The following is a 13,961-nucleotide window of genomic DNA, read 5'->3' as shown; positions in this document are numbered from 1 at the left end:
TACTATTTTTAGTCATGCTAGCAGCGTGGCTCTAGGGATGGAAATGTTGTTCAGCTTTTCCACCCTCTGCAACTGGATGGACTGAACTTGCATTTTTAAAGATATTCATGGTATCCTGGTAACCAAATCCTAATAACTTTGGTGACCTTTAGCCCCAGGCAGCAGGTCGACATTCTAAGGCCTCACTCAGGTCATTGATTAAACCTCTGAAAGCTCATCTCTGAGTATCAGGGATACATATGTAGAAGTTTTATTTTTTCCATGAAAATAATCCTTTCTAGCCTTAAAATAGCTTCGATGTAACTCTACACTGTTGCTTCTTTTAGAATGTGCACATCTATGAAGTCAGTGCCTCCTTTTCCACCCAGCCCTCCTCATTTGGTGCAGCCCAAGCACACCAGCTCACCTGCGACTCTGCTCAAACAAGCAAAACAATGACTGCTGATAGACTTAACTTTTCATGACGGTGCATCAGGAAAGTCCCTACAAATACAAATACAAATACAAATACAAATCAGAACCCCCTTTTCTTCTCCATTGCTGGAAGGAAGAACAGCCCAGCTGGTCACCGTGGGATTGTATAATGTGTAGCTTAGAGCAAAAAACTCTATGATGCACAATATGAACTTGTAATATTGTAGTATTTCAGCCCTGTATGTTCGAACTGGTAATCAATTCTGAAGAAGAATGATGATACAATAAGTTCAACCTTGCAAGTTGACAGAATTCATGCTTCCTTAGGTTTGTTCCACATGAAACCCTGGAGGTCATAATCATGTTTTGAGAATGTTATCTGTACATTGCACTTTCAAGCCGGAAATACTAGCCATGGCAATAACTGCTTATTTTGTTGTGATGTATCTTCTGGCATATTAAAAACACCGCGTGGACATATTAACAAGGTAGAAAAAGAAAAAAAATGTTGATGTTCATCTGAGGCCTTTTAACATTCCAGTGAAATATGTTGATATGCAGCACAACATTTTCGACAAAAAATTGAGATTTCCACAAATGTGGCTCAATAACTTTTATGATCCAACATTTATCAGGTCAAAATTTGGACTTCAGACATTTTGTTTTCTGACCAAATACAGTTAAAACCAGAAGTTTACATATGCTGTATAAAAGACATAAAACCTTTTTTTTTTCGCATTGTCTGACATTAAATCAGACCAAACTTTTCCTGTTTTAGGACAGTTAGGATTACCAACATTATTTCTATTTGCTAAATGCCAGAATAATGAAAGAGATTTTTTTTTTTTTTTTAGGAGAATTTTTTCTTTCTTCAAAGTTAGAAGTTTACATACACTAAGATTACTATGCCTTCAAACTATTTGTGAAATCCCAGATGATGATGTCATGGCTTTGGAAGCTTTTGATAGGTTAATTGACAACATCTGGGTTAATTGGAGGTACACCTGTGGATGTGTTTTAAGGCACACCTCAAACACACTACTTTCTTTAGTGACAACATGAGAAAATCTAAAGAAATCAGCCAAAATATCAGGAACAGAATTGTGAACCTCCATGAGTCAACAAACTATTGTGAGAAACCCAAAATGTTTGACCCAAGTCATACAATTTAAAGGCACTGCTGCCAAATACTACAGAGATATGTGTAAACTTCTGCCTTTAAAGAAAGTAATAAAAAATATCAAAAACAAACAAACAAAAAAAATCTCTCTCATTATTCTGGAATTTAGCAAATAGAAACACTTTTGGTAATCCTAACTGACCTAAAACAGGAAAAAAGGGGGGAAAAAAAGTTATGTCGTTTTATACAGCATATGAAAAATTTTGGTTTCAACTGTACCTGCTAATGTCATTCTCATTAGCTTCAGCTCTGCAAGCTAATACACTAAACTAAGATGCTAAATAAGGAAAACATTCCAGTTTAACATTATCATGCTTTGTCCTTGTGAGCGAGTTGCGACACCATCATTAGCATGGCATCAGAGATATAGCTGCTGTGAAAACAAACAAACAAACAAGCAAACAAACACACAGACAGACATTTACTGTATTTTATCTTTAGGTATAAAGCTTAGCTTTTATTTTGCTGTTTAGGAGATTAACAAGCAGTTTTCTTGACTCTGTCATGTCTTTCCAGAGGACACACTGTAGCTCACCTAGAGCATTTGCTGCAGAAAACTAGCAAGCAATCATTATTTACTGTAATTAGAGGTAAATGCATAGGCATAATGGGGGGAAACAAGCACACACGGGAGGCCATGCATGACAAATAACCACATTAGCAATTTGATACAAATTAAATCAATGGAGTCCAGCAAGACTGTGTGATTTACAACAGAAGGGGCTGAACAGTGAGGTGATCAAGAGGTGAACAGAGCCTGTGATTTGTTGTGCAATACATCTACATTACCCGCATCTGCTAAGCCGAGGAGGCATTCAACTCATTGAAAAAAATCATGGCAATGTTATTGTTAAAGCAGTCACTGTGTAACCACATCCCTGGCAGGGGCACAGCCTCTGCCATTGCAAACAGCCCATTAAAAATTCACCGTAGTGGATGATCAGAGAGGCTCAGAGAGACACAGAGAGAAAGAGATGCAACCTACATTGCTGCCCTGCAGCAGCTGAGTGGTTTTACTGTAAGATTGATCCAACCGATCACCTCATTTCCTCTCTCATCTACCATAGCAGCCAAAGCCGAGATAGTTTATCCGTCTGAGAAAGTGATTTTAAGGTGCCAAGTACAACACAGGAAATGGCTCTGCAGACGTTCTTGTATCTGGTTATGGCGGGCCTGATTGCCGGCTGCGGGATGAGGCATCAGTGAGGTTGACCAGCGAGGGAGTGACAGAGCGCTTCTGAGGACTGTTTCAGTGTCAGCCATGCAGAGCACAGCTGACCAGAGACGTAAATCGATTTGACACAGAGCAGTAGTTGTGGTACTTTCCTGTAAGAATAGGGTTTTGTTCAGTCTTACTACGCGGAAACTGCTGAACTGTTGAGGCTTTCAAAAAAAGTACGGTACAAGCGAAAGGACGGGACAAGACAGTACTGAGGAGGAGGGGGCATATAATACTAAACTTAGCAGAAGAAAACACACACACACACACACACACACACACACACACAGGCAGAATAAACGTATTTTTCATGAGCTTTGATGTCATGTGCAAGTGTAACCCTGAGAAAGGGCTTGGATGAGTCTGAAAAAGGATGTTCTTGCAGTCTAAATGTAAAACAGCCGGACTAAGTGCACCCTGAGCAATGAGCTTTGTGGACAATGAGCTTTCCAAAAATCCAATATGCATATTGACTAAAAATATCCCGTCTGAGTAAAGCGGTGGAGGGAGCAACCAAGAATGAAGTCATATCCCCACGGAGTTTTGGCTTTAGTATTCCCCTCCAAAGCAATCAATCGGAATGGAAACTCTTTTTTTTGGCCTCACTATCCACTGATAGATGGAGGGCAAGCTCACCACAGGCAGGAATATATCTAATATGTATGACAAAAAAGAGAGGCAGCCGTCTCTGTTTTTAGCTTAAAGCTGAGTGCCCCCATCATATTGATGCACACTGCAAACTATTACGGTTCAACATTTTAAGAAACACCCTTATCTGCACTCTCGTCTAGAGAAAATCAATACCACTTCTATGCTTTTATGGTATAAAGAAACCTATATCTAGGTGTGGGTTTTCCTAGTTTGACATAAAGGCTGGACATATGGAAAAAAACTAGGCTGGCTCCGAAAAAAGAGTCTGCTTTCCAGCCCTCTGCAAAATCACAGTGTTGCATTCTTGGTCAGGTGCGTCACCTTGTAAAGCAGCAACCTGTGGGTCCAGGACTCCTGCAGATTCATAAAGAGCAGGGAAACAGTGCTAACATATGTTAATATAAAACATATAGACATAGATAGAAATAGTTGCATAATGTCACCACCTATAGGATAGTTGATAAAAACACAGTGACTGTGGAGACTAACTCCTCATTACACTTGTGTAGTTGGACTACTGTGACAGGTACTTGTTATTTGGGAGAGCATGAAAGATGCTGACACTACAAAAAAAGAAACAGCATGCAGTAAAATAACAAATTTTGAAAAACCCAAAAGCAGAAAATATGAAAATGGACCTTGGATGGTGAGATTCCCTGACCATCAGCTGCTGTGCTCCTTTTTTTTCTTTTGAGAAAAAACAGTAGCCAGATTTGTTCCTGATGAGAAACAACTTCCCTGTCTGGTTGACCTAGCCAACCTTTTCCACTGATTTAATGATTTGACAACCGAATGCATCTTGAACCTTTGACAAACTGAGGCATTAATAAGAAACCTGCATTGTAGCTCGATCATCTGGACAATAAGTTTGAGAAGTTTCCATGACTGGAGGATTTTTACAGTGATAACAATGTATCGAAAGCTGAGTTCTGGGATGTTGTCAGGATTCCGTTCTGTAGAATACACCTGCATCGTTTCACTTAAAAGCCAGGCATTCTCTAGTGCAGAACAACCATCCATGATCTACTGTAACAGTTGAGTTTACAAACTGCACCTTTAACAAGGTGTCTACTGTGTTGCCGAGTAGCAACATCAAGCAGTGCCCATGTTTTTTTGTGATGTCAAATGCACGCAGGCTGGTCGAACATATACACTTCACTCCTGTTTTCTTTTGCTCCAAAGAGAATAACAGTGATGGTCGACCAGAGGCAGCTATTTTGTTCATGTATGAGAAAGCTGTACAACTGGGCTTGGTAAGGTTGGAGTGTGTTTAATAAACGACGAGCAGTTTGTGAAATGCCAGTGTTTGTGTGGACGTGAGTTTTGTCTGCCGTTTTCCTCCACTCTCCATAGCCTCAACCGAGCCACACAGAACCAAACCATCACACTATACATCGCTTAATCCTCACTAGGGTCACGGGGGGCTGGAGTCTATCCCAGCTGACTCAGGGTGAAGACAAGGGAACACCCTGGACAGGTCATCAGCCCAGCAGTAAGCTCACCGCTACACTTAGAAACAGACAACCAAGCACACTCACATTCACACCTACAGACAATTTAGAATTATCAATTAACCCTATCATGTTTTTGAACTGTGTGAGGAAGCCGGAGAACCCGGAGAGAACCCACGTTGCACGAGGAGAACATGCAAACCCCACACAGTTTTCCTAACTGGGATGCAAACCGGGGACACTCTAGCTGCGAGGCGACGGTGCTAACCACCAAACCACCTTGCAGCCCTTGGTGCAGAACATCCATCCATCCATTTTCTATACACCGCTTAATCCTCACGAGGGTCGCGGGGGGGCTGGAGTCTAGTGGAATAGAAATTTTGCAGTGATGGAGTTGACAGGAATTAAACTGGAGGAGTCATTCATTGAAGTTACAACTGATCTGGTTCTGAGGCAGAGGTTTGTAGAGATGCCACCGAGAACAGACTGACTTCTCCCATTTGCATCATCCCAAGACTGTGCATCTGGTTTTCCAGCAATATTGTAGCTAAAAAAAACAACAAACAAAGCATTTCTGAAAATGTCACCATTGCTTTATGTAGTATCTAAATGTTATGCAGCTTTTTTCTTGCTCTGCCGGAGTTTTCTGTTGACCTTTAATAATGCCTGCGTGGGAGATCCGATATAGACCATGTTCAGGCTCTATATCTGTCCACAGAAACAGTTCGAAGGGAAATTTTCAGGTCAGCAGCTCTTTAATCTATAAGAGCGACACTCACACAACACCTATGCAAACTCATAAAGACACACATCCACGTAGAGTCTCAGCAATGACAGGATGGAGGAATGTAATAACACCTTTGGGAAATTAGCTGATGGCAGCAGTTCAGCTGCTCTTCAGCCTTTACCTGAAGGGATCGACTTACAGAGGAGCCAACCAAATATCAATAAGGGTGATTTAGCTGTGCACTGCTCAAGGATAAAGAGCTTATGCATGAAACCTCTGGAAATACACTTGAGCTTGGTGTGTAAAATGCTGTCGCTTCAAGCAAATCCCTGATTAAATCCCCCAAACACATTTAGTTGGCTATATGAGGGGAAGCCTGGTGTTGGCTGTGAGGCACGATGCCAAGTATGTGGGAGGACAGAAAGAAGAAGGGGGGGGGAGGTAGGCAAAGAAAGAAAGAACGAAAGAAAGAAAGAAAGAAAGAAAGAAAGAGAGGGGGAGGAATAGTATATATCTGAAAACCAATGTGCTGTGGATGAGCTTATTTGATGTTTCTTAATGGCTTCCCTCTGGCATTTATGATCTTCTGTATGTTACAAGAGTGACATTATCCCAGATGATTCCACCGCTCAATATGAATCTGACACTGACACACGAAATGTTTAATGCCGCCATTATATTTGTGTGAGTCTAATTGCTCAGTATTATCCTTCATAATATTTGGCAGTGCGGTTGGCTGCCCTTAAGGTGTTGAACAGGTTTAATTTTACATAAAAGCACTGGTGAGGATCAGGAAGAAATGAGTGTCTAGCAACCCAACTTTGGCTTCGTACCTTAGCTCCACAGCCAACAACACCAGGAAAGCTGGCTAAATGAAACATCGCTTCAACATCTGCAACAGCGGATGTGGATTTACAGCTTCTGTGAAGAGAACAGGACAACATTGCCTCATTTGGATCATTAATTTTTATTACCTTTCCTGGAAATCTCTTCATTTGGCATTTTACTGCCATTTTCAAATGTAATGGTTGTTTTGCGGAGATGCACATACACTTGTCAGCCCTGTGGTCACAGAAAAGAGAAAATAAAAAGCGGTAGAGTAACACAAACCTGCATGGGGTCACTGCTGCAAAAAAATCCAGGCTTATACCCAAATTGCTCGATTGCTTGAATGACATTTTCATCACTTATCATTTCCCTTCATGTCTCTGTGCACTGACTGGCACTCAGAAAACACATATATGCTCTTATATTATGCATAGAAGCATTGCAACTGGATGAAAGCGCAGCAAAGATGTGACCTCGAGCTGTTTACCCTGTAATCAGCTTACGCATCTCATTAACAGAGGCTGACTCATGTCATCTTGAATGTAAGCCTTGAAATAGGGTCACACAGCCCGGGAAACCAAAGGACAAGAAACCAAGGTAACAGTGACACGGCATGAGAATCATTAGCGCTCGTCTTCCAAAATGCAACATTTGGCTGGCTGTGTATATGAATATATGCAAATATGATTGAATTTCAGCAGTTCATGCATGATTTATGAGACTTACGGGATAGCCTACACACACAAAAAAAGACTTTGTTTCTTCAGAGAATTACGTGGCATTCTTTATTTTTCTCCTGCAGGCCTCTTAAGTCTGCAATAACCAGCAGGGAGAAAGGAGGGTTGCTTTCACAAGGACTTAGCTTAAGACTGAAACTCAAATCTTCCTCAAACAAGAAACAGAAGTTGGTCTTCAACTTGTCTGGTCACTAACATTAACATTTTTAGCGAGTTTGCACATAATTACCTCTTTTCTCAAGCTCTTTGTGTTCACCTGCAAATTTTTTTTGCCCCGCAAATCACTGTGATAACATCAAACATAACCTTTTAAAAGAATGATAGCTCACTTTGGAGAGGTAATTAGCTCTTTGAAGTAGTGACGGCTTAAGGTTTGGGAAGTAGGGCAGCTCTTTCATGTGTGATTAGATGTTCTTTAGTCTCTCCTCACGTAGTGGAAGACGGAAAAGAGAAAAGCAGACTGGTTAGGAAAAACTGATCAACCTTGAAATATCACAGGCACTTGGGCTGTGGTCGTCCAGGACCCTTCCCACACGTGTTTGAGTCAAAATGTGTTGTAAAATGTTCAAAGGTTGAGAATGCTGAAGTTCTGCAGGAGGATTGAAAGTCTCAGAGGCAGAGAGAACTGGGAGGAAAGGCAGGCAGAAGGGAAAGCCGAACAGAGAAAGCAGAGGAACGTGTATGCCGGATGTCAGCGCTGTCAGATGCAGTCAAACTGCTCACAACAATCAAACCGATACGTAGCTTTGGCTCAGATGCACGAAGCTGGGCTTACTGGCTTACCTCAGCACTGCACCAGAGAGGGACTGTCACTGGATATTACCATGTGGACCACTGAACTGATTCTCCCGCGTCATAGTGGACAGGGACAGCTTTACATCCCTACTTACTCCCACTCTGCTGCCCTGGGGACACACACGTACCCATACTTCCTGAAGTGTGTGTGTGTGTGTGTGTGCAGTTTTGCTGTTGGAAATATTCGCATTAAATATGAATAGCCTTAATAATAAATGGAAGCTCTCAGAGATTGCATCCTGGGCACAAAAAAAAAAAGCGCGATCCAGTGTTTAGACACAAAGCTTTCAACATTCTCCCTGCTCATGGCGTTTGGTGATTTGAAATCATTTGGAGCAATTTAATACCACAATAATGCTTTTGAGTGATTGCTCACTTTGCTTTAAGTGCATTTCTTGTCCCTTCTGTTTGCCATGTGGAAATATAATACAAGATTTGATCTATTTCTACAGTATAAGAAAAAATGTTGCAGACTTACATTGTGAATGTAGCCTATGAATACAGTTTCATGCTACAGTATGTTAGAGAATGTGCGTGAATGGCATTAATCCTCAGTTAAACACATTTTTCATATGCAGAGCAGCAGCTTAAGTTAAAGTTTCCTCCATTTCTTCGTCTATGGACAAGTGTGTAGAGGAATGGCTGGGACTGGATCTAGTTTTCAGGCTGATTGAGCCATACAGTTTGGCTGACCGCTTGGAATAGGCGATGACCTTTCTCCTGTACATCTCTCCCTTCCACATGGAGATCATCAGCAGCGTGGAGAGCACCACGCCGCCCAGCGTGAGCAGGCAGAGTCCCGCTATGACGCACCGATCCAGGTGGGCCCCTATCCGGGCGCTCTCCATCTCCAGCCTCTCCATCTCCCTCGCCGACACGCTGTCACGGTCCACCACCACATCCCGGGGCACGGCGTAGGAGATGATCACCAAGGAGATCCCGGTCACCAGGAACGTGACTGCACTGATAAACCCGTAGTCTATAGAATTCCCAGAGCCGTCCCCGAAGGAGAGATCATCCTCTGACATGAAGGAAAACTCCGGTAAAGTCTCGGAGCAAGCCTCGCCGTTGCGCATAGGTCTGTGAGTACTTTTACAACTGGTCTCCGGGCTGGCCAGTCGCAGGTTAACGTTTTCATCAATGTAGGTGAAAGATGTCTCTAATTCCTCGTCACAACAAACTCTGACTTTCTCCTCAGTGAGGTGGCCGAGTTTAACCTCCGCGCCCGCCTTGCGCGGCGCCGTCCTTGGTGCTGAAAGACACCGGCCATGGCAGCTGCGGACCGGGTTACAGACGCCCTCCCCCTGGAGCGCGCCTCCTGTTGATCCACCCGACTTGCGGGCATGCAGCGCGGTGGAAACCCGGTCAAGGACGTCGGGAATATTGGGCTCTTTGTCTCCGTCATCTGCGGGGAGCAACTCCGGAGAAGCCATTCGTGTATCACCACCCGCTGGTTCACTCTGAGCCGTCCTCCCACGATGTTTTCACTCCACAGCATCCCTGATAAGAGGACACACACCAGCTCCAAGTTAAATGGTGCATCCTAATTAGATTATCCTCAGTGCAAAGCGTGAAACATTATTTTACGCGAATGCGTAAAAAAAACTTTTGCGTAAATTTCACCAGTGCGCAAAATGCACATGCAGTGGGATACCTATATGGTAACACTTTGAAGTTGATTAGACGTATTTAGAGAAATCCGTGGGGCCGTCTTGAAAGGCGCTTATATAGATCTGTGATTAGCCAAATGCCTCCGTATCCAATTAAGAAAACAATTCACGTAGAAACCGAGATTAAGCTTAAGCCTATTTTAGTTCTGCTTTAAAACTGGGCACTGCGTTGTGAATCGATACATTTGTAAAACTGGGCTAAAACTAATGCTCACATAGCAAATATGTTCATAAACAGAGATAGCCATAGTAAGCCTTTCCGAGAAAAGCCTCATCAGCCTTCAATAAAAGAATGACTTCCTAATGTGTGTCGGAATAGCTGCACACTTTATCTGAATTCAGCAGGAGATGTGAGATGCTCCTCTGCATTAGGGTGGACCAGCCGTGCACAATCCGGTTTTATTTTTTTTCTAATCCCTGACCAAAAAAAAAAAAAAAAAAGCCCTCCTCAGATTCTACAAATATAAAGACATAAACTCACCGCGCTACTTCAGCATCCCTTCCGACTTCTCTTCTTCCGAGACACTAGAGCTGGTGAGACGACACGGCGGGGACAGATAAAAAGCCATATCGGTGAAAATGTTTTGAATGGATCCAGCCTGTGCTCGGTGCTGTGGCGGCAGGCTGCACTGAGGGGAGCTCTCCTTTAGTCCCTCCCACACACTGAGCCTCTGCTGCCCGCGCCGTGGCGCTGAAAGGAGCGCCGCTATCTGGGAGCCGATTGAGATCACTGCGAAGTCAGTCAACACAGACGGGATGGGGGGGTTTGGAGGGCTGTGGGGAACCTTGAGAACTGATGATCATATTTTTTGCTTTACTGGCAATGCCTCCCCCGCAGGAAGCACTTGAGCAGAATCCGATGCCACTGAAATGTCAGTAAAAGCCATAAAGCTCCGGTGGGGGCTAAGGACAGGTTAGTGGGTCACACAGGACATAAAATACCATTAAGAAATGAAGACACACTCTGCAGAAGCTCAAGTGCTATAATGAGTCATAAGGTTACTATGAAGTCAATCCTGAATACCACAGATTGCTGAAATTCATGCAGAGGATGTTACTATCAGAATGCACAGTTAAGTAATATAGGTTCAGCATTAAACACCCAAGTCACCATAAATGCTCTCTGGGGCTATATTGCGTTCTAGATCAAATAAAGTAGACATGTAGCGTGAGACTGTTTCCACATAATCTGCACGATTGAATATCATAGACATGCAGGCAGTAATCTGTAGTGTATGTTGTCAGTTAATGTCCTCATCATATCAGAAAAAAGCTATCCAGCATTGTTATACAAACACCATTGTTAAACTGCATGTATCATGCACCATCTGCTCCCCTCCACTCTCCCTGAAGATTACTGGTTACTATGTCAAAGCCATCCTAATCCATGTTTAATCTAGAGATCTAATAGGTCATCGGCTCTGCGACCCCACGTAAATTCATGTTTTCAGAGTCCTGGTGTTGGTCGCGTCTTCCGACACACATGGCAAACAATTAGCACTGTAAACAACTCATTTTCTTCCTGGAAAGTGACACTTTGTAAACTGGATGCTAAATACAGGCTACCGTCAACCATTTAGGAGTTTAATCCCGCTTTAAACTGAATATTAATTTGCTGACTGTTCCACATAATTTGGCACAAGCAGGCAGCAGCTATAAATATAGTTGCCACTTTTTCCTGGAGTCCTCGTGGCTGAGTGAACAGCTTTGGCTCATTTCCCAACAAGACTCCATTTAACAGATGAGTAAAGAGAGAGGGAGAGTAGTCGGAGCAAGGAGGAAAGAAAGGCAGTGAGAGACGGACAAAGATTTACGCCGCCGTTTTTGTTCCAGAAATTCAGTTTGCAGAGAGACAGGAGGCACAGATATTCCTGGGTCACTGGCTGATGGATAATGATGGTTTATGGTGTGCTGGGTCAGATTGTAGCCAACTTTAGCCCATCCCATGCAGAGTGACGGAGAGGGGGAGCTGAAATCTGACTGTGTGCTCGTCTGAGAGGTAACAACAGCCAACTATCAGATGCTATCTGTCTGCAACAGTGCACCACTTTTCCTGCTGGCAAGGACACCAGGCCTGGAAGAGGAGGGGCAGCTGGGGAGTCAGTGCTTCTAAAGGCTATATATCCTCATAGAGTCTCCCCTGCCACAGGCCTGTACCCACACACACACAGAATAAAGACTATGAAACATGGATGTAGGCCTGATTTTTCTTTGGCCAGCAGTGGGTATCATAAGGTGATGGAAAGGGGAATTAGAGGTCCTTCCAAGTGCAGCAGCAGCAGGGGAAGAAGAGCAAGGCAGTGCATATGTAGGAGTGTGAATTATAAACTGAATTAATGAATGAGGGAGTGAGTTCACCTCACCTCCAGCTGCTCCGGGAGCTGCTCAAGCTGGACAGTAGCTGACTGTATAGCAAAATAGGTGAATATGAGTTAGAACTGTATGAAATCTCAAATAGGCTACTGTAGAGGAATGAAGCCCCGAGGCCTTTTGCACCAGCTCTTTGTAAATTTATTCTTACAAATGCATGCATCATGAAATGAAAATAGTTTGCACCAGCCAAGTTCTTACTTATGAATTAGTTGTTAGGGGAGGTTGTAAGGTGCTGCAGCTTTCATATCATCGGTGTTGCACATAGTCCAGGTCAATATCCAAGTCACAAATGTTTCATCCAGGTGTCATTATGAATAACTGTCAAAAGAAAATCTCAGATCAGCCTCCAAGGTATAACATGAAATCAGGAATATTGACAGTTTTTTTTTACATCTATGGGATGTCCCACTTATTTTTAAGAGCTACAGAAATGCCAGCAAGCAATTTTCAAAACAAAATGACTGCAAAGCCTCAACTGCTGGCTGTTAGATCTGAATAAAATTCAGCGATAACACTGATACACTTGATTCAGCTAATTTAAAAAAGGAGCGACACACAGTTTGGTGGTATCTGATTTAATAATTCCTAAATGCACACCACTGCAAAGCAGCTCCTCCAGGCTACTTGAACATCATCACTGTGAGTGGGGTAATAATGTGTGAGCACTCCCAGGTCTGAGTAAAGACATTTTATGTTTTTCCTGCAACATGATGGGGAAAAAAATGCATTTTAAAAAAATTTACATAATTAAATGAAAGTGTTTGAAAACAAAAATAGATCTGTCACCTCCAGCAGAGTAAATAATGAACCTAGTGTAGTATCATTAGGGCAAAGTATTTTTAATCCTCACACAGCTATCTTTAATATCACAGCCGTCATGGGTTGTTCAAGTCAAAAATGGTCAAACATGTGGAATAGTTTCCAGCATTCCATCCATCCTACAAGACATTAATGCTCCATAAATCAACCCACTGGCAAGGATACCATGAGCAAGCCAATAGATAACCATTTACGCTGAGATGTAAAAAGGGTTCGTATGAAATATAGTTGATAAATGTGACCTATATAGCGTCTGTACAGATGGAATATTCGTCACTTCTTCCCCCCTCTGTGTAAATATTGTTAAAATGTCTGCTATGGTTGTGAAGTCATTTGCAACCAGAATCTGAGCAGTACTGACTGAGTGGTGGAGATGTGGTACTCCTGGCCGGGCAAAAATGTAAGCATATTAGAGACTGTATATAAAAGATGGACATTGAATTTGGGTCTGAGAAGTGAAGCATATGTGGAAGTGTCTTGAACATACGTTCTTTCTGCAGAAGTCCATACAGAATTTTATGAAAAAAGGACATTACTCCCTTGTCCCTTAGTATACACCAACCATCTCCTCCCTGCAGTTCATGCAGCCTTCGCTTCCCCTTCCACTGTCTGCATGTGGCCATTTACTAAATCCTCTCTGCTATGAGAAACACCAACCTTCGTGACAGCAACCTACATGCTAAAAATGTAAGTGTTGCTTAAGGAGTCAGCCCTGCCGGTCCTGCTTGTGTGTGTGTGTGAAGTAGCTGGTTAAATGACCGTGCAACGCTTCAGTGCATGCAAATGTTCCACCAAAACAATTCCCCTAGTCATTGTTTTACAGGGGCACCATTGCTGCATCCTGGGCTTCGCACTGCCCATGAGGATTCTGACTTGTTTAAAGAAATACCAATGAGCCAATGAGGCGCAGCCAGACCCGGCTTGTACTGTCAGGCACCATAACTGAAAAAAAACATTGCATGAACATATCCAGACAACCAGACCCCTCTTAAAAACAATCACGGCACCTCCTTGAAGTGATGTCATTGCGAGTTAACACATATCCTGAATTAGCTTTCAGAGTTAAGTAACATCCATCCATTATCTATATACCGATT

General features: G+C 42.8%; 1 protein-coding gene across 1 annotated transcript; it reads right to left on the bottom strand.

Moving 5' to 3' along the window:
* Positions 1-8,589: 8,589 nt before the first annotated feature.
* On the bottom strand, positions 8,590-9,435 carry tmem74 (transmembrane protein 74). Its single transcript, XM_008285040.1, has one exon. The coding sequence runs from the start codon at positions 9,433-9,435 to the stop codon at positions 8,590-8,592; it is 846 nt and encodes a 281-aa protein (XP_008283262.1).
* Positions 9,436-13,961: the final 4,526 nt, after the last annotated feature.

Source organism: Stegastes partitus, unplaced genomic scaffold (genome assembly GCF_000690725.1).
Source record: "Stegastes partitus isolate 25-593 unplaced genomic scaffold, Stegastes_partitus-1.0.2 Scaffold384, whole genome shotgun sequence".
NCBI classification, from domain to species: Eukaryota; Metazoa; Chordata; class Actinopteri; family Pomacentridae; genus Stegastes; species Stegastes partitus.
This window is presented reverse-complemented; position numbering and strand designations above follow the sequence as displayed.

Coding starts and splice junctions, on each gene's coding strand:
- tmem74 (XM_008285040.1), bottom strand. CDS start 9,435: ATGGCTTCTCCGGAGTTGCTCCCCGCAGATGACGGAGACAAAGAGCCC.